The sequence below is a fragment of the Battus philenor genome, unplaced genomic scaffold (assembly GCF_028537555.1).
Source record: "Battus philenor isolate CCGP_79_NKW_IND1 unplaced genomic scaffold, ilBatPhil1.0.hap1 SCAF_16, whole genome shotgun sequence".
In the NCBI taxonomy this organism is placed as follows: domain Eukaryota; kingdom Metazoa; phylum Arthropoda; class Insecta; order Lepidoptera; family Papilionidae; genus Battus; species Battus philenor.
In genome coordinates, this window is record NW_027181678.1 from 10,730,865 (window position 1) to 10,753,456 (window position 22,592).

At 31.9% G+C, this 22,592-nt stretch overlaps 2 protein-coding genes across 3 annotated transcripts in view; one reads left to right on the top strand and one right to left on the bottom strand.

Moving 5' to 3' along the window:
* Window positions 1-1,871: 1,871 nt before the first annotated feature.
* Window positions 1,872-6,217, bottom strand: ICA69 (islet cell autoantigen 1-like protein). Its single transcript, XM_068762362.1, has 4 exons — window positions 5,541-6,217; window positions 4,995-5,225; window positions 3,665-3,919; window positions 1,872-3,011 (listed from the first exon to the last, which is right to left on the bottom strand). The coding sequence occupies exons 1-4, from the start codon at window positions 6,108-6,110 to the stop codon at window positions 2,799-2,801; spliced, it is 1,269 nt and encodes a 422-aa protein (XP_068618463.1). The 5' UTR covers window positions 6,111-6,217; the 3' UTR covers window positions 1,872-2,798.
* Window positions 6,218-6,641: 424 nt separating this feature from the next.
* The window catches only part of Eip63E (cyclin dependent kinase Eip63E), a 108,318-nt gene continuing 92,367 nt past the window's right edge, over window positions 6,642-22,592 (top strand). The window contains exon 1 of one of the 2 annotated variants that reach the window (XM_068762060.1): window positions 6,642-6,837. In XM_068762060.1, coding sequence (XP_068618161.1) covers window positions 6,768-6,837 — 70 coding nt within the window. In that variant the 5' untranslated portion in view covers window positions 6,642-6,767. Of the gene's footprint in view, window positions 6,838-16,975; window positions 17,241-22,592 lie in introns of those variants that run through there. The other variant, XM_068762063.1, reaches the window with a different exon arrangement.

A 22,592-nucleotide genomic window follows, 5' to 3' on the forward strand; every position in this document is an offset into this window, starting at 1 on the left:
TATTTACTTTTTAATTTTTACTAGCGTATTTGACAGCAAACTTTATTTTTATAATTTCTGATTTTTAATTCAAATTTCTTTTTGCTTATATATACCTGAACCCTTCTTTTATTTTTGAGTCTTATTTAGTCGTATGACCTTCCATACCGCTTTCCTGTAAAACTTTAGGAATGTTGGACAAAATTCGTCTTAAACCTTGAAGGCGATACTCTCAGTCTATTTTTCTTCCCAACTTAAACTCGCATTCCGTTCTTTGACCTATGTACACGGGACAACAAGTGACTACGTCCACCACGGTCTGGTCCACCGTTGGGTCACAGAAGCACGAGGGACTCTCCTTGAGTTAAAACCTATATAGGTAAACTGAGAATCCCCCGTGTCTCGTGAACATTTGGAAGAGGCACGTGTACACTGCACGTAGTATGCCATAAGCTGACTCAGTGTACGGGAAGAACTTCTGCATTGCCGAACCGGTCTCGCCTTCCACATACTCCTGTTCCACTCACCAAGCGTATTCAGTTTTAGCTGTCACTTAACGCATGAAACCGGGTATCTCTCATATTCAAGTCACCTCAGTGGCGTACCTAGGGGGGGGCGGTAGGTGCGGTCCGCACCGGGCGGCACTTATCTTGGGGCGGCATTTTTTATATTTACTTATAGTTGTAAAAAGCAACTTTTTCATTTCAAATTTATTTTCTTTCTTGAATAATAAATGATTATTATAAGTTTAATATTTGATTTATGTAAATTATGATTAACTTTATGATTTCGAATATTATTCCTCGGTGTATATAAATGCATTTTAGTGTAAATTTTGGATTCTAATTCAAGAACAAGATAAAAATTTTATTTTATTGTATTATTAAAATTCGTTGAATTCGTAAAAGGATCTTTACGACTTTGTTCGGCAATTTTTCCTAACTAAAATTTTTTGATGTCAGTTTATAAATGTCATTTCTTTTGAAAAGTTTATATGATTACTTTGAAGTGACACATCAATATTTTTTAAATCAAAAACCACTATTTGATTGACATATAATAGAAAGGGCGGCAAACTGGAGATCGCCCCGGGCGGCAAAAGCTCTAGGTACGCCACTGAGTCACCTTTTACTCTCGAGGATCGCATTTTAGGCCAACTGATCCTCTCATTCCTCTCCGTCCCCCCCTGCGCATCTCAGAATGTAAAGTTGTATTACATTTTTTCCATTCTCTCTTGCTTTCATAATATTCTCTTTCACTCTTAACACTGCAAGGGAGCGTGTTCGGTATTGCGATAGTTTGGAAGGTAAACCGCGAGTCGTTCAGAATTACCGTCAGACTGCGCTTAACTGCTGTACTCGTACCCTGTTCCTTTTCCTAAAGCCAGTAGTTCTGCCTAGTATAGGGTGCTGAAATTCTGCATTGCAGGTTTGGGATGGCCTCGTTACATTCCATTGAGGTTCACCTTTAAAGACCATAGTCTCTGCCTAACCAAATTTCAAATAATTTTGCCAATGCTGCTTTAAAAGTCCATTCGCCGTTCAAAGTTCGCCTTTGACAGACCTAAATTATTAAGTTATAGAGACTTCAGTGTTATACCCAATGATCCCCTCTACACCAAATTCACTTTAAAATTAGTCAAAGTTATTTCATTGACTAGGTAGTATGTACTAAGTCAATTTTTTTGAATTAATTTGTTTTTAAGTTACTTTCGACTTTTATTATTAAATCCGAAATGATTCTATGTTCTTGAAAAATGTTTTCAGGCGGAACATATTCTAATAATTAACTATGCAAAAGAAAACGCACTCTGAAATATTACTGTTTATTGATACATTATTAAAAACTTTTGTTAAATGTACTTTTTGCATTAAGAATATAATTTGGTTTAAATGACTAGATACATTTTATAAAACATAAGGATAACAATTTATTATATGATATTACAAACTCATAAACAATCAATTAATGTTCAATTGTAAGCAAAACTGTCATTCCTCATACATATATAAATGCAAGCCTTAATTTAAGAAAAGGTTATAAGAATACTAAATAATATATATAATCTCTAAATCTTATTCTTTGGGAAAGCCTACCTTTTGTCCATTTTTATAAACAAAAGACTAAAACACAAAAGGTTATTTAAAATAATTTTTTTTTCAGATTGTGGTGTCACTAAACTGTGTGCAAATCCCTCAATGGTTCTACTTCATTTATCAATTTGACCTATTTTTAACATAGTAGAAAAGTTGTTGTGTAATTATTTAGATTAGAAAAATTTAGGATTGCTTTTCTCTGATGATAGTTAAAAATTTTCAAAAGCCTTATTTGTTTAAAATATATTAAAAAATTAATATATGTAAATAAAAAGTTCCACATTAGTTAAACTAAATAAATTCTATTTTTAAATTATTATTGGAATGTGACTTATATCTATAATATATATTTTTTATGTAAACCAATGATTTTCTCTCATATGGTTTGCTCAAAAAGTTATATTAATTTGAAACATGAATAATAACATATATAGAAGTAGCTCAAAATAAAGTGCATAATGAAGAAATAAGAGAATTTTATAAATATATCAGGGTTGCCGTTTTTAAAACAAAAATACAATTTTGTAATAACATAAATTAATTTTCACTGTGTAACTGTATAAAATGTATCTGCAATTAAGTTTTTTATTGTCGAATTTTAAAATTTATGAAATTGCATAGCACCACCTGTACTAATGGTAAATTTTGAATTATGTTTATATTTGATGAGTTATCATCAATGTTATGATATTATTAAATATGGCAACCCTGTATTCTAATACATTAAGCAGCATGACTTTGATTCGAGTTAGAACCGGGAAGGTTATCAGGGTTAGCAAGGGGGTCAAGTTCAGCAAATAGCTTAAACCAAGCCGCTTTGTCCTCTTTCTTTGGTACCACTGAAGATTTCACATCATTCTGATGAGACGTGGCATTCACATTATTAGGATTTATAGGTGTTAGTGGTCCATCCAAAAAGTTTGTGGTATTGAAATCCTGCAAATGAATTTGTAATTTTTTAAGTAAACATTCAGCAATTTTCCCATTAAACATTATAATTATCAAAGCCTATTAATTATCTAGAAAAATTAATAAAATAATAGAAACTTTTACAAGGATTGCACTTTTAGCAATCCATATTAAAGATTGTTGTATATATTATTTTAGTAAACAAAAAGTCATCTTTCATAATACAACTTACTGATTTTCTTATGTCAAAGGTAGATAAAAGTTGTATTATTAAAATCTACCCCGGTATATAACACCAATTATATGTAATGTTTATATACATTTAAAAATTTTATTCTTCATCATTATCTTTTCAATCACAAGATGTCCACTGCTCGACACAAACATCCCCTACTTGGTCTACCCCAACATATGTACATTTTGTTTATTTTAGAAAATTTATTATTTTATGGATAATATCCATCATATTATACAAATATTCACAATCACTAATTAATATTTAGTGGAAAAATACTTTCTTCATATTTAATCCTTAATTTATTTTTCATATTTTGCTTCCAAGATTGAATTAAACAATTTTGTTTAAGTTTTTTCATTAGTAATTTTAAAAATAACATGAATCATCACCATATTCATTTTCTTTGAATTTATAGGTTGGTAAAAGCATGTAAATAAAATACCTGCAGTAGTTGTGAAGGCATGAATGATCCAAAATTAGCAGGTAGGTCACCACAGTCTAAATGAATGCCTGCTAGATCCGAGCTTATATTTTCAGTAACCGAAGTAACATTTTCCTCCAAAATATTTGTATTGATAAGTTCATTCGAAGTAGTCGGCTCATCTTTATTCTCAATGGACGGTTGGTTTACACTTTCAGTTTTAATATTTGTACTTTCATTCTTATCAGTATCTGGAGATTCATCTTTATAATCATCCTAAACAAAAATATTTTTATTTTATATGTAACATCAAATTTATATCACATTGTTCATATGCTGCCAATATCACAGAAAGTGATAATAAAAACTAATTCATAGAATTTCTTTTAGGCTGTTATTAAATATAAATTTTTTTTATTAAATTTAAAGGTGAAGATAAACACTTTATTCAAGCTCAATTTGTCTAGTTTCTGTCATATTTGGGTCTTCTGAAAATCCTTTCTTGATGAATATACATAATCAATATAAATGACAATGAAAATTACATAAATAAATGAATAACTCTTTATGGACATTGACTTTACAATAGACCAAATAATGTTAATGAGATAAAGGATGTCATTAAATGACATAAATCATTAGTAAGCCAAAGCTAGTATGTCTAAGCAGCAAAGTAAAATTAGTGTGTCAAAGCTTATTTCCTAAAGATGCACAACTGCCACCTTCTCTCTGGCAGAAGTAAATATATTCAGCTTACACAATATCTTGACTTATTTTAGTAAGTCAATATAATGTAGCAGTATGAAATACAGTTGCTGATAATAAATACTTAATAAAAAAACACAAACTTAGAGAACTAAATAAATTTTCAAGTATTAGTTTCATAAAAACATTAGAGGTAGTTTAAAACTCTTCAGGATGGAATGTCAGAGTATTTTACTAATAGTTAGTGCTCATTGATTTATTAATATTCAAATGTCTTTCCAGGACATCCCATAACATGGCGAAGAATGCTGTGGCATGCTTGAGTTCCACAGCACTAGCTGTCTGATGCACCTTTTAGTTTTAAATTAAGTGGCAAGGACACAAATATGTTAAACAGCTTCACTCTGCTGCATATAGCAGCATCCTACAGCATAGAGGCATACAGCAGTACACTGCAGCATTATGCCATAGGATACCTTACTGCACTTTTCAATACTTTTAAAAAATCTCTTATTTCCATAGAATTAATTTATGTTGATTTTTGTACTACTTAAGAACATTGAAATTCTTTGGTTAAAATTTATTCACGAGCTATTCCATTCCAGCGACCTCTAATACTGATTCAAATCTGATCTGTAACATTTACCTGGAAAAATAACATTTGATCTTTATCCTTAGGAGTCATTTCTTCTTGTTTACCATCTCCTTCTTGTAGACTTTTTAAAATGCAAAATTCATACTGTGGTGCCGCACTCATAGAATCTATTGTAGCTAGTAGTGTCTGGCCTACTTTAGTGGAGAAGTTTAAAAACGAATTTTGGTAAGTTGATAGAACATGAGAAAACATATTACATCTTGCGGCAGCAAGGAGGTCAATCTGCAATAAAATATTTAAAAATAAATTCCCATACTGAACATGTTACTCAAATGATACCAGTTATGGGAAATATAAAGTGAGTAATGAAACAGTGCCTACTTATTTGTAATAAGTAAAAATAAAAGCCATTACTTTTTCAAAGGATATTTTATAATTCACAGGTAATACCATAGTAATAAGTTTTGTATTAAAACTCAAAAGCCTATTACTTTTTAAATTTGTAAATAGAACTGCCTGTGTATTACTTAAAATTCTCTTCAGCGCACATACTAATTATAAACAAATTTTCACATACATAACAAGAATTATACGTACCTTTTGTAAAACATCTAAAGTAAGTTTATCAAAAACTCTTTTGCTCTCACGGACTTGGCGTTGGGCTTTGCGAAAATTATCCAGGCCTCGGCCTGTGTCTGGATCAAGCTGTGCACTCGCGGATTTCATCCAACTTAAAGCTGCACGGTATTCAATACGTGCTTTTTCCATTGCTGCAACTGTTGCTCGCATATCTTTAATAGCGCGACATCTAAACGTTTCTACCTCATGATATAATCTCAACAAAGGTCCCCTAACTGATAAACGCTGTTGTCCAGAGTATGAAATTGCTTTACCGGCGGATACCATGTGTTTTCCAGACGCCTCTGTGCCTTTACCCGCATCTCTTAAGAACTTACCTAAAGAATTTTCTTCTTGAGCTAAAATACAAACTCGTTCCTGATATTGATCTAAAATTCGTTGTAATTGGAGGCAGCTATCAGATATTGATCGAAATAATTCCAATTTCGCGTCGAGTTCAGCGTCGGAAGCTATGATACATTCATCTTCCTTTGTACCTAATTTTTTTAACACAGTTTTTTTTGTGACCCAGTACTGATGTTGCATCATATTGCACTAAAAGAGTCTTCTTTGCTGAACGAAATGTTATTAAAGTTTCATCGGAATAAATTTGAGCACAAATTAAGTTTTATCTAATCACTGACAGACCAGTTCACTTGACAGTTAAATGAAATAGACTGACAATAGACTAATAAATTGTAGCAACGTGTTTAAAATAAATAATTAAGTATTTAGATTCACAAATGTTAGTCAAAACATTGCCAAAATCTTTCGGTTATTACATGTTAATACTATACTAGGAGGAGGACTAAATAATAAAGGATTCGTAAAAAGATTTACAAGAGCGAATTCTTTCAAAACGAAAATTAGTTTATTTACACAGACTTAACAGTTGTTTACGTTTACAATAAACATTGTAGCGATGCTATATGAATAGGTTACGTGGTCGTAAAAAGTGCAAATATTTGACATCTGTAAAAAATAGAAGTCAGAGGTAGTTAAAGTAAAAACTTAACTTTTATATTTAGTTCAACGATATTTTCTATTATCTATGTCGCCATATTTACAATCGGAATTTAGAATGGCTGCCGTGTATCGCATTACGAACGAATGTATTGCGTTATCTTATAATTTCTAAGATAATAACATAAAATATTATTCTAAATGAGAAACATTAAGTCATAAAAGTTTGTGGATTCTGTTACAATGTACTGTGCTAGTGAGAAAACAATACCAGGAGTATCATCATCCCAATCTTCGAAGAATGTCAAAGATGGTAAGTTTTGGTTGTCAGTTTGTATCGTAACTTTGGTTAAGTTCTTTCTAAACAATAAAAGAAAATGATTTGAATCATTAATATTTAATAGGCTATGTCCATAAGCGTAAAAACTTTCATTTTTAATGTTTTCAATTTATTTAAACACGAAATATCGTCATAAAAGAACGAAAATATTTAGTAGTCTTTATTCTTATATCAATGTTTATTTATGTTGTTAGTAGAAACTTTTAATAATTGATATATAAATTCAAAAATATTTACTTCTTTTTAATACAACATAGTACCATCATAATATTAGAGGTTGTAAAGTGCTTGGAATAATTTGCCGGTTTTTAGACCGCTCAAAGGTTTAAGATTACGTATCGTAATTATTTATAGATAAACTAGTAAACGCGTATTGATTTGATAATAATCACAGTATTTTAATATTAATGTAATATAAATTATTTATACATTCAATGCCATAATGTTAGAAAATTCAAAAATAAGTACTGATATATATTTTCATAATGATTTTTTAAATCATATGAATGTAATGTGAACATTATTGATATTAAGACTTTCCAATTTTTATTCAATAATAATTATTATTAGAGTAATAATAATATATTACAATAATATTTTAAAAGTGAATATAATATTTTGTAAATTGCTAAGAAAAAAGTATACAAAATTTCTGAATAAGTTGATTTAATGACAAATTTTATTGTCAACTTATAGCACATTAGGTTGAATTTATTAAATTAAAAAGTATTTTACCCTTATCATGTTTGTCTGTATATTGTGTTGGGTATTATAATACATAAAGAAAAATGATAAAAATGTTTAAAATCTCTGTGCTTCAACTAATTTTCTCTTCTTTTTTCTAAGCTTTTGGTTTATACACCCACAGAGATTATTTTGAAGCAGTTCAAATGAGACAAATAATATCTGTTTTAGGAATCTAGATAGTCTAGGTATAACAGTGCAATTATAATTAGGAGGTTGTTATTTCTCTGAAAAGATATTAACACTTATTCAGTATGTGATCAGAATCATTTAGAGATTAGAGTTAATAGCAGGGCTGTAGCATTAATAAGGGAATATTAAAGTATAAGCAGCCATTGTTTAAGGTGTATGAAAAGGTATATATTGTGAATAATCAAGGCTTATATGAATTACATATATAAAGCTTCATGACTTAATTGTTAATACTAATTGCTACAATGATCTCAGTATATCAGATACTGCCAGGTAATAACATTTTAATCTAATCCAACAGATATAAAACAAGAGAAATTTAAATATATTCATCTTACTCAAATATATAAAAAAATAAGGCTTAACATTCCCTTTAAAGTTATGGCAAACATGGTTTAAAAATGTTATATTTTTCTATAATAAGACTGATAACAATCATGATACCATAGACAAGCAAACTTGGTAAGTACTTGTTGATCAATCTATTTTAATAATGAATGCACATTAAAATAATTTAATCTTAACCAGTCTATTGTAGTTGTAAATTTAAAAGGGAAGAAAATTTTAGAAAGTGTTAATAAATGTTTTTGTCAAATAATTAATATTATAAGTTGATTTTTGCTAATAACATAGTTTATTATAGAGAATGTCACAAAAATGATGTTGTATTTTAGATAAAGAATTCATTTGTAAATTTTGCGTTTTTTTGATATCTCATTCAAACATTAAACATGGCCTTGAGAGAGATTCATAAAACTTTTATATTTGATGATGAAACAAACCCGTTTTTTTTTTGAATAAAAAGTATTAATTTTTTGTTTTAAATCGTTCTGTTTTGAATCAACAACTACTCAAATTAATTGAGAAACTCTTTGACGACACGTGTTTATGGAGTTCCGGACACCGCTTCATCGGCATCATTATCTGTCACAGGATGTCCACGGCTTGACATCGGCCTCTACCATAGGTTTCTAACAAGACACGGTGGTAAGCAGCTAACGTTGCGATTGCCGATACGTGGTCTCTACTCAAAAAACTAAGGCCCCCTCGGCCGTCTGCTGCACGTGATATTGTGACTTGTCCACTGTTACTTTAACTTCTCAATTCACTAAGCTATGTCCCTTACTTTTGTTTCTCTACAGATCTCACTTTTGATTCGATCGAAAGAGATATTGGAGTTTTACATATTTTGACAGTTTTATTCCGAAATCATAGGCCATTGAATAAAAAATGTAGAACTACAACACCCAGTGTTTCTATTTCCAACTGTATTATTCATGATATATTTTCATTTCAACCGGTATTAATTTCTCAGTATTGTATGCGGCGCGCCAGTCAAATTAAACTAGTGAGCCAGTTTTTTCAAAGCTGTCGTATGTTCAGGCAGTATCAAGAAGTTTGTTTGTAGGTCGCAAAAACAGGTATGCGTTAATGTTTCGCGAGTATAGAATTCGTGGAATGCATGTTGCAGTTTTATCAAAAATTATTTTTAATGTCAAACAAACATGTGATAATTATTGTTAACTATATAATTCAAATTTATTTTGTTAATTTTTATCGTGACTTTCTTAATAGCAAATAAAATTTAAACTCAGAAAATTTATTCAATAAACGTCACGTGTTTTTATAATTATTGCTATTAAAAAAAGTAAAAATTATTTCATAGGACGTCAACTGATGGGCTTGACGTCCCCCATAGATTCCAATGACATAAAGTCATCGGTGGATCATGTGGGAGTATGTCATACGCTGCACTTGCCGGTCTTCTTTTCTTTTGTTAACGCGAGTGAAATACTACTGCGAAACGATAGATAAAAAATCGTACAGCAAAAATCAGCAGCAAAAAATATTGAATTATAATAAAAAATAAAAATGAGGACTAAAATGATTCATTCATTTATAATTCAAGAGATGAATTGTGCGGAATAAATTTCTTAATTTTTTAAAGGAAATTTCTTTAATGAAAATATGAAAAAAAAACTACTAGCTTATTAAGGCGAGTTGTTTTAAACTTAAGAAACACATTTAGCGATAAATTATATTAAATAAATGTATAAGTTTTTAAAAAATAGCCGAATTGGTGCATTTTTGAGTTTAAAGCTTAGCAACCCATTTGGCGATTCATTTATATTCATGTAGAAGATAGTTCCTTATATTATTATATATTATTGCAAAAAATAGATACACAAACACAAAAGAAAACTATACTTATAAAAAATATACACATATTTAAACATATCTGTTTCAGTGCTTGGTTAATATTAATAATATCATCTTGATTAATTTTAATAGTTCGTTAATAAGAAGAAACATGCGCAGAAAGCTTTCTGATACCCGTTTAAACTTAGGAACATATAGTTAAAGGCAATACGATAACATTGTTTGTCCCAGTTCGAGGCAGCGCTGGCCAGGTTAGTGGCCGGTAATGTTCTCTCGGAAAGGTCACAGGTCGCTTCCACGGAAACGTGGACAGATGAAAAACTTGTCGCCGTTCCGAAAGACTCGATTACTCGGAAATGAGGTCATTTGCAAACCCCAAATGTATTATACATCTAATGTTTATACGACAAATCATGAATGCGAAACTAGTTGTATGTAGAGCGTCGATCTTTTCATAAATATGAATAGTTCTGGAAAAATCTTTTTTTGCCTATTCAATTTTTTAATTATATGAACGTGTTTATTATCTGAAGCTATCGTCTGCGACAACTGCTCAAATTACTTAGATCTTATGCAATTAAGTTTAAATGAGCGCCACTAAATTTTTAGCTTAAAAGAATTAAGTTGACTCTTAATTGCGTAACATATTCTCTTAATGGTAATGCTGAGTAATAAAAATAATTGACTCATGTCGGTTGGCAGTAAATAGAATTTATTTACACCTAAACAAAGTGTTTTACCAAATGGAAATCTAATGCTGATTATTTCTTACTGAAAAGAAGGGAAAGAGTGCCTCAGTTAATATAATCGCCGTCATCGTTTCAGCTCATGAATACGCATAGCAAGGCAAAGGCTTTCCCCGAAAGATATATATGGATGATATACCATAATCGCCACGATCATATCTATATTAATCTATACAAGAAACGCGTAAAATTTATTAAATAAAATAAAAAATATTGGATCATTTGCGTTTTGAAATGATTTTTGTTTTAGACTTCATATTAATGATAGTGGTAATATAACGCTAAAAATTTCATTATTAATATGTAGATTAATTTTACCAACTCGGTAGTCAGTATAGCTCAACAACATACCTATACCTGTTGATGTTGCATTAAATGGAGCCTAGAAGACACGTAGAATTACTGAGAGAAAACTGGATAGATCTTCGGACTTTTATTTCCATGAGTTAAAGCTTCTATGTAGTAAGGTGCTCTGCGTGTTCCAGTCTAAAGTAAAACTCCGGATTTGTGAAAAAGCGTTCTTATAAACTTAGAGACGAAGGAAATCGAGTCGTTTCAAGTTGCTGAAAATCTTATGTAATCTATTCTTATCGATATCGGGGCGAGAATACGGAAACTTGTGTTTTATAATCTTATATATTAATGTAAGTTTTTTTTTTTAATTATTCATTATCATCGCCGTTACATCAGCCGATTGACGCACCCTAAAGGGCATAGGTCTCTCCTAAAGATGGTCAAAATGTCCCGCGCTGTCTGTATCCAGCGACCCGCTAGTTTGACTATGTCGTTAGTTCAAAAAAAATTATTATTAATAAAGGTTATAAAAACCGCTATACCAATTTTTATGAGTGAATAGATATGAGTTTCTGTTTGTTATATCTGCGGTTGGACGATACCTGACCGTCGCCGTGTGAATCCGTGTCTCATATTGAATATTTCACGAACACAACAGCCGTCGCATTCGTAACTGAAACATATGTTCGAAGGTATCTTAAATTTGAGATTGTTTGCCGGTAGAAATTGGTCCGTACATCTGCGCTGTCGCACTGCGGAGTCTCTACTTTGTGAGTTAGTTGTTGCTACGGAATTTTATTTAACGTTTCTCTCTATTTCGCAATCTTACCAAATACTATATACATGTTGATAGATTAGGCGTATAAGGCCTTAAACGGGTGAACGTATAGCTCAATGTTGTCAATTAATTTATAGTACACCCTATCCAAAAATCAGAGATTTCAGTAGTGTAATAAATAACGTAATGGTTATAGGAAGAAAAAGCGTTTTCAAAATTGGAACTATACAATATTAAAATAAATTATTGTTCACTATCTGTCGCTGCAGATAGTAATGCTAAAAGGTATTAGCCTGACCGTCTCAATATAAAAAAAATACCTATTTCTGAGTTATCATTTTATACAGGATGACTAGAAATAATTATATTAGCTTTTTGATAATAAATGATCTTAATATGAGCTTCTACTCCTATAGCTAAACGCCCCATTTGTAATAGAATTATATGTATGTACCCGTCATGATATCTCGGGAACCATAAGGCTAAGAGATTTGAAATTTCTTAGGAATATCGCCGAAAAGAGGTCAGGTCTTATGAAATTCCACAGGCAAGAAGGGCCTTCATTAAGTTCGCGAATTGTTTAAATGAGTGTACCTCTTATCAGAATACTTGATTATTTTTAGCTTAATTTATGTCAACACTTAACGATTGTTTAAATGACTCATCTATTTATTTAATCATATTACTATTAACATGGAACATTTATGGTGACTACATGTGCACATTATGGGGAGCGTGCCAAAAGAGCCCGATTTGACAGAAAAAAGAATCGTATTTAATTTCTCTATATTAGCACCCTTCATCTAAAAGCTGTAAGGGTTCCTGATCCATGATCAATGATACCCTGGTATCTCAGAAGAGCTCACTTCAAATTAATACTAGTTTTTTTTGTTTCATCACCAGTTAAATTATAATAATTCTTATTTGATAGAAAAATGTTTGATATCGTACTCTGTCGAGGGTTTTTGATATGTATTACAAGATTCTTGATCTTGAGCGCCTTTGTTCTCGACAAAATATGTTGGGTCGTTTATTAAAACAATCTTTCCATGTAGACATGTCCGAGACACAATAGCTTACACATAAGACGGTGTTGATCGGTTTAGTCTCAATTGAGTAAAGATATTCGATTGAAAGTGTAAAGTATATAGCTGGTACATTTTATACTGACTCGTACTAAAGAACGAAAAACAAAAATCTAAACTAAAGTCAGGTTTTACAAAGTTTTTTTAACACCTTTGTAGTCCTGGGGTAATTGCCGAAAATTAGCTATCCGTGTGAAAAAAGTTAAAAATGGTACACGAACACAGTTGCTTAAGGCAGAGCAAGGGTGTCCAAAATGCAATAAAAAGATAATAGCAATGAAGTATAAAAAAGATGAGACTATTCCATTAAAATATTTTTTTTCTTTAAAAGTACTTACGTTTTTCTCTGTTATCTTTTCTTGAAAATGAAACATTCGCACTTCAATTTTGATTTTTCACCCATTTGCATAAGAGTAAAATATTTTGAACTACAATCAATCGAGTCAATTTTTTTGCATTTTGTTATTGATAAATATGCATGTTTTATGATTTTTTTTTAAATTATTTTATTGTACGTAATTTGAAAATAAAATTCAATTAAAACGGCTAAACAATACAGATGCCTAGAGGTACGGAATTTTCGCAAAAAAAAATCACCAATTTCGCATTTATATTTTTCAAAATTTGCAAATTTCGCATAAATTTCGCATTTATACTTTAAAATTATAAAATTTGGGTAAATTAGGCATTTATTAAACAAAAATTTTTGTTTAGTAATTTTATTGCTAAACGTGAAAGTAAAATTTAACAAAATTTTAAAGTACAAGTCTTAACATCAAACAGTTTTAATTAATTAAAAAATAACATTGTAAAAAATAAAGATTCGACTTTTTAAACGTCGTTTTTTGGACTGTACGACGAGATTTTATATGCAGAAGAAGCGTTAAGCGTCCACGCTGTTAATTGCATTATGTAATGCTGCTTCAGCAAAAAAACGAAAAGTTGCATTTGACGGCCAACAATATGTCCTGCACATTGGGGTTTTTATTTATATTAATGGACCGAATAATTAGCCTATGACAGTGTGCATATTCATCAATTAGCTCATTTTGAGGAAGACCTTGGAAAAAGAAAAATACCATACATTTCGCATTTATTCGCATTTATGAGTAATTTTCGCATTTATTCGCATCTATTTCGTAAATACGAAAATTCCGTACCCCTACAGATGCCCATATACGGTAAAGCATTAAGTTGTTTTACTCTTCTTGGTTTAAATAGTAGAAGGGACTCGACATTACCGTTACTGCGTTTTGATAGAATTAACACGAAAAGTTTATCTCATGAAAAAGGATGGAAAAAACAGGTTCTATTGAAGATACAAAGCACAATTGTTCCGTGATTTAGATTTGTTAAAGAAATGAATGAAAGTTGGCTCGTGAAAAGGGTACATTCAGAAAAATGTGAATGGCAAAGTCAGGAAGGGCGATCCGGGCGATTGTGCGTACAATAGATTGAGGATGTGTTAAAAAAGGCTGGTTATCAAGTGCGGCGGGTGAGGGGTTAGTGAGAGGGTCTGTCTGCTGTTTTAAAGGCAGGCTTCAGGGACTCCGTTGAATAATATAAATGATGATGTACAGATTAAATTCATTCATTTCAAACCATCTAAATTATAACACCGTATAGTACATGTCGAACATTTGATAATATTTTATAAAAAGGCTGGTTACGTGACAACCGCAGCATAAGACTTCCATGCATAGGTGGATAGATGACTGTGTTAAGGTCGTCGCAAGACGTTGGATGCGAGACGATTCGTAAATGTAATGTGGGTGAATGCTGTATGTTCAATGTATGCTGAATGATGGAAAATATGAAGGATGAAAGAGTAAATAAGGAGAGAAATTGTAAAGGGTGAGGGAAGGAAGGTGAAAGTGGGAGGGTGTATATCCCTGTCCCGAAAACAAGGTGGGGGAGGAGTGTTTTTTTTTTTTTAAAAACCGCTCCTTTCCGAAATTTAGTGTAGAGGCCAATGATTAGCTGTGTACGACTTACGGTCGAAAAGATGGTGATGATAAACCACATTATTCGTAGTATAGCAGTGTAGTAGAAAAATTATGTTTATAAATGAGTAATAAATTAATTTGAGTGTGCACTGCAAGGTTGTTTATTCATATATACTTATATCTAAATTTCTTCTGACGGGCTAGTAAACGGACGTGATTTATGTGATTAAACAACATTTCTTTTTTTGTAAATTCGCACTTACGTATGCGACTGTATTACCAATATCGCATTATCACCGGACTGTCTGGCCAAACAAAGAACATGCCAATCATGTTACGAAAACGTTACGAGATACAATTATATCGGCAATCATTAGCCGTCGTTCATTTCTCCGGTTCGGAATGTGCTCTATCTTCAATTAGCGAGATTAATCTCCAAGGTCTCATGATCGTTCGTATTGTTCTATTCTCAGTGAGCATTGTATCAACAATTGGACGTGCCGACAGAGCGTTTGTTAGTTTGCACGTCCAATATATACATTAAAAGGTGTTACGAGACACTATCTTTCAATTCACTGCTTTTGTCAACGTTATCATCAGAATTCGAACGTTAGAATCAGAATTTGGATATGAAGATACGTTGATCTAAAGGGTTGGATTATTATTGAAAGCACTTGTATATTAAAAAATATCTGGAATACTATAGACCGTGTGCGATAATTTTGTGGTGACCTTGATTCTTCTGCGGATGTCCTTATTTATCATACGATCACGCAGCGACGCTCCGAGCAAAGCCGAAAAAGTGAAATAAAATAAGTACACCAAATGAAATAGGATGTAAAAACATTATAAAACAAAATTAAATACGTAAATAATACAAATTGACATGTATATTTCAGATTTTCTGTACTCTGTTCCAGAGGGTCGTGTATAATTAAGCACCTTAGAGTTTTAACACGGATCTCGTTAGGGGCGACGTTTTTGAGAGTAATAAACATAATTGTGAACACAGCCTTAATGTCGTATTGTAATTTAAAAATACTTTTTTACTAATATATCTGGATAAAGAGACACATGTTTATGTTTTGATACTTGTTGGGAGATATATGTCTCTAAAAATAAATATGAAGTATGTCGTTTGACTTATTATTACTAATAGTGTTTAACTATGATTGTTAATTTTAAAGTAAATATGTTTTAGAGTTAACGTATCCACACTGATAGCGAAATAATCACGCGAAATACTGTCTTACTGGATATAATGTTAATCTACGCAAAGTACCATCGCAGAAGAAATACTAAATTGAGAATATTCCGGAACTGAAAATTTTGAGAAGAGCTTGAATTGAATATAATATTTTAACTGTTTCAATTTCCTTTTTTTTCCTCCTAAACTTTGAGTGCTACACGGTACACGCCATTTCAAATGTAATTTACTCGAAAATTCAGTTTTTGAAAAATTGCTGTATTGTGTTTGATGTGATCACTGAAATGATGTTATGATAAGGCTGTTGAGGCTTTTTCTTCGACATATGTGCAATAAATAATTTAAAATATTTACTCCCACGACTACGTCATTAAAATATTTACTACCTATCGAAAGGCTGTGTGTAGTTTAGTTAAGCAAAACGAGCGTGTGTTTTGTTAAGCAGTTTCGTAAACCTAGAGTGTGTTATAGTAAACAGTGGGTTTTATAGTATTTTTAGATGTTAATGAAATAAAAAATTATTATGTATTTTACGAGGTAGTGTAATTACTATTCGTAGCAGGTAGAATTGTAATGTAATGCAGAAATTATAAATAGCGACGTGTGCACACGGTAACGAATGTATTGATGCGTTAAGCGTCGAGCGAGGTATTCATGAAAAGCCGGGGCGCCGGGGTGCTTCGGGTGCCGCGTCTGACACAATTCCGGGCGCCGGCGCGGCGGCTCGGGGACTGCAACCCGGCCAGACGACACGCGCTCGCACTGACGAACGCTACCGCCCGACTGAGCTCCCGTATCCTCAGAAACGCGAGCGTCAATTTGAATTTCGAATAAAACCATCGCCTACGGAAAATTCGTATTTCGAATGCCATCGGCCATTGTTAAGCTGGACAATGCATCGCGCGTAATTCCACTTCCCGTACTCGCTTACTGACGCTATTGTATTCAGATAACTACCAAAAGTTCCACAGGACTAGTACGTTGGGAGAAAATTTGACTTTGTGATGAAGTGAGTTGATACTCTGTGTTCATTAATAAAAAAAATATAAGTGAGCGCACTTTTGAACTTTTTGAATCTCGGAAGTTTCTCAACCGAGTCCCGGACTTTAATAAGAAGTTAAGACAAAGCAGTCAAACTGTATTCCTTCGACAGCTTTAAAGTGTACGAGTATGATGATGATAGATACGATGAACATGAAGATAGGTTCAGGACGGATAAGAAGAGTAAGTATATTCATGCAATATTCTATTGTCCAACTAAACTAAATATATCTCATTTTTATTTGGCATTTTATTTAAAACCTTAGTATTGTTATATTTTGGACCCTATTTTGTTATTCAATTATATTATAAATGTCGATAACATTTTCACACGGGCATTAATAAAATTGAACAGCTCTTTAATATTCTAAACTCGAATTTTGGCTTCATTGAAAATGAATAACATAAACATTGTTTGACTTTGATATCGTGTACTTACATATATTTGAACCCAAACGCTACAATAGCATTTTGTATACCAAAGGCTTTGAGTAAATTTAATTTTAAATTGCAAGTTTGTAACTTTAACATTTATATGAGGTGAATGGATACAGTTGTAAAAGTTTTAAAGGAGTGAATGTATAGCTCATTTGTTATCAATTAATGTATACATATATATTAAATACGTGATATCTAAAAGGCCTTTTTAAAGATCTGATTACTATATTTTCAAATGAATTATTGTTTACTATCTCTTCCTGCAGACTTAATACGGCTAGAAGTTATTGGCCTGTCGCAATCCGATAGAAAAAGTAATATAACGTATAAGCACATAAAATAATATAAGCTATATATACGTATACATCCTATATACAGTTATACATATACATCCTTACAACCAATCATGTTTTTTTATTGCGATTATTTACTATCAAAATTGTTTAAATCTCGGATTAATTTAATTAAACTCAGTATTTCAGTCAGTTATGTTCCAATGAGTGTTTTATATTTTATTGATTGTCTAAGCAGGTGCCAAATGGTAGTGGTTTGCAATTACTGCGTTAGTACTGTAATAGCATGCGATCGAACCGTGGTTCAGCCTTGAAATCGAATACTAAACGTGTATCGAGTGACAGCCCGAGTAGAGGTTCCCTCTGGGAGGCTCTCGTGCCTAGCCCGGTAGAATATATAATATAATGGCCTATGTCGAGGCATTCGAAGGTGCCTTGCTGGCTTAGTTACTTTAAAGAAGTAATTTATCATCGACAAAAATATATACAGGCTGATTAATTTTAGGCATAAAAGCTTTATGTGCTAAATATATAGCTTGTTAGCTGTCAATTTATATCCATATATAAATTGACATACATTATCTGAAATTCAATGCTTTGAGAAATATTTAACAAAGTAATAATAATATAGTAAGAAAAAGCATTGTTGAAGTTCGGATTACTACGTTTAAAATTAATTATTGTTTTATATCAGTGTTTGCAGACAGTACTGCCACAAGTAATGGCTTGGGCACATTCCAATGTAAAAAATTATTAAGTGTAATTTATTTCAGAGTGAGCACGTTATACAGGATGATTGGTAATAGGTGTGTACCTTTAAAGCTTGGTCATAAATGAGCTTTACATTTACTGCTATCCATATATTTCGTTATGGTATTTATATCTAGTAAAGTTATTATGCTAAAGACGTACAACACCTCATATCACAAGGTTAAAAATAAAATATGTTTTGTTCGGGGTGATGTCGTATAGAATTTTGTATCATTGCAATTTTTATATGCGAGCTTAATTGCGTATAACGTATCTTTGTTTCACTATTTAATTAAAGCACTTGGGCAAATATTCAGTTTTAATGTGATTCTATGTACTACGCTCTAAACCGTACTCAAGGATTCCAATCGGTTGCATTACTCGTGTTACAATCGTTAGTACGGGAATTTAGAAATTTTGATACAATCTTTAAAAAAAAGAAAAGACATGAAGGTATGTAAAAAATATATGAAATATCTCGTATACAGCTTGTTTTTTCACCTATCCAATAAAAATAACTGTTCGTGGTAAGGGAATTTAAATTCATGTCGTATATTTTATAGAAAATTTTGATAAAAAATGTATACAAGTCTCATCAGAAGACTGAACGAATATATTAGATTCTTAATACGAATTCCTGTGACATATGTAGTTTACATCGTTCCATTGATTACGAAAGAAGAAAGAATATCAGGGGTATCCCTCTGGCTCAATCAAATGTGTAAAGTTGACTCTACAGATATGACCAGATCAAGTAATTTTGTACCTGAATGACATTATCTGTTGAATTTGCGATGAACATTTAAGACAAGCTTATAGAACGGATACTGTCAGTTATAGAACTCGTAATTTCAAGTCTGATCGTCTTTGTTCAGCTTCTGGTGTAACCGTAGAGAAGCGTCTAACATATTGGGGTAAAAAAAATAAAAAGTCCTTTCTTTCTCTCTTTTAAAAAAGATTTGCATGAGAGGCGAGCAGTACTTGTGAAAGCGCTGCCCTAACCCTACCGCTATGCGGTGAAATATAATTGGTGTTATAATCGATGCGTCTAACATGAGTCATAAGTATTTAGTTCCTCCAAGGCAAACTTAAAAAGGCTTTTTACCCGTAAAATAAGATTTCATATAACGATAAAAATGATTTATTATTAATCCTATCTATAGATTGTATTTTTATGTATGATTTGCCTACCTGACTACCCTATGTAGGTCGTGCGTCAATACGCATCATGAAATTTTAATGCTAAGTGAATCGAATGTATCTATCGGAATTTATAAACATTGTCTTGTCGACTTGAACGCCATGTGATACTGTATTTGCTTAGGCGCTCTATAATATTTTGTTATGTAGTTATTATATATTCGATTGTGAAATGATTTACCGCTGAATATTAGACGTGGGTAACTCGCTACATATTTTAAGGAAAATGGTTAAGAACTATTTATTAGATCTATGGTTATTTATCTGTTAATTTTTTTTATTCCTCTGTTTATTCTTTCTGAGGCAAGTGCGATCCAAATCAGTTTGATGTTTTTATTTATGATTGTATTATATTCATAATATGTATTATACCTTATTTATTATAAGTATATATGCTATAAACATATATAAGTATGTCTATGTATGTTTTGTACACGTTAACTACCCATTATTTATGCTTCTACTGTTTTCACACTATGGTTGTCTGTAAAAGATTGCCTCGTGTGATAAGACAGCCTATTGTATTTTTTATTTTTCATTGTACTGTTTATTATTATCAAACTATTTAAATGTATCCTAACGTGTGCAGTAAAAAATATAAAATTAAATTAAATAACACTAAAACTAATAATTAAAAGTGATAATTATATAAAACGAGCCAAGCGCAAAACCAGGAAATGTCTCGAAGGAAAACAGTTAACTTTTTCTTTTCGTTAAGGCACGAGAAAAGTTTTTAAAGAGACAAGAATAAAATAATTGTGAGCAAAATGGTAAAATAAATGTTTTTTTTTTTCGTACTAACCTTGCTCCCATAGCTGTCAAATCGATGTCAATGTATATCAAAATAGGCGAGATAGAGTGATGATAACAAAAAATATGTACCGAAAGGTTATCGAATAGGTACTGCAATCAGAGGCAGCGTGGGTAGTCCCCGCTGGTGGACCGACGTCATAGTCAAAGACGCGGAAAGTTACTGAAAACAGACAGCGCAAGACTGTCTGGTCTGACTGAAGACCATGTCTTGCAGTGGGCGTCTAATGGCTGACATGAGGATGATTATTAAGACATTAAAGCAATAAACTGATTTATCGTGTCTTTGTACGTTCTATAGAGATCCAATATCTGTTAGGGCCTAAAGACTCTAGTGGCGCCCACAAGTCGGAAGACGCGGCGTGGGTAGTTTACCCATTAGAAGGACCGACGACATACTTAAGGTCGCGGGAATTGGCTGAATGCGGGCAGCGTAAGACTGACTGGTCATCGTGGCGATCTTTGATAACCGGCTGAAAAGTAGAAGAAGAAGTACGTTCCATGTATTTATTTTTACTATCAGATTGTATCATGCCAATAACTTTGACAATCCGAAGTCCTGGGCGCAGTTAGTTTTCGATGAATATATTATAGTTAGTATCATTTATAGTTTTTATATCCAATTATTGCGAGATGGGTTAGTTGATTTTATCTACTTTTAATATTCTAGTACAATTAGGGTTTAATAAAACGGTCAAACATATTCTGTTTTCCAAAAAATACATGAGTTTCTCGTAATTCAGATTACAACTATGTAATCATTAATAATGTTTCAGTTACTTATTGAAATATAATGTATAATGTACTGAATGCACTTATACGAGTGTTTTATTCCTACTATTCAATAAATTATAAATAAATAATTACAGGCATAATAAAACTATATGTTTTAAATATAAAACAAACACATATTAAAAATGATCTAAATCCATGACAATGATGTTACTTGATTATTTTGTTTTCGTTTAAGCTATATACGACAGAAAATGTATCACAATAAAAATATAAATCAATATTGTTAAACTTTTGTTTAAAAGATGTGTGTGTTGGTGTGGAGTTTCTTCCTGCTTCTTCTGCAGCACTAACACTTGCTAAGCAGTAATATAATAGAGTTGCGTAGCAATAAAATAGAGTTGACGATCTAAAAGAATCTTGTTAAGAGTTCCAATATTGAATAAATTAGTTTTACCATTTTATGATATTTTATGTCATTAGTTATTATATAAATAACTAATTGCAGCATAGGATGTAACATTAGTGTTTCTTTAATAACGCAACTGCACTGTTTGTGACGTAATTATCTGTTATTTCCTCTGTGCAATCTATCGCCTACCCACTCGAATAAGGTAGCTCCTTGGCGTTTGCTAATGACGGCGTTGAAATATAATTTAGCTGCATGTAATAGATTGGTGAATGTTGTTCATAATATTTGATTATTTATTTAATTAATATTGTTTTCAAGAAATATTAAATCGACAAAGATTGTCTACAACAGAACATGTGATTAGTTTATTTATCCCCTGGGATGGTCAGTACGTTGCGAAAAAGAAATTTAAGTATTGTTCTTGTTTCGGAGTTTTTAACCCGAGGGGTTCGAATATCGACCGGTGTTAATTTGTCAAACAAACTTGAACAAAGATCATCCTGTCACTAGCCACCTATCAATATTCCGCTGGTGTTGTCTGTGTTGGTGGGGTGCAGCGAGCATCGTGTTATAAATGGGATGGCCTTGTCGACTCGTATGGAGAAGTGTGACGTTGGCTCTTTTGTGTAACGCGCGTGTCTGCTTGAAAAAAAAAAACATTGTTACCGGCGGTATAGGTTGTGCACACATTATTGTTCCATGCGTAGTTTTGAAAATGAACAACTGAACGCGTTCTTTATAAGGCTTTACTTCATGTTGTAGTTGCGGGTTCGGATGACGTTCTTTCGTCGGTTTTTTAAAATATTTAATTTCTTATTTTTCATTTTTTTTGTCCCGTATAAAGATAGGGACCTCTTTTTACTCTACTCCGATCTTTCCTAAAGTCTTTGTTTACGACCG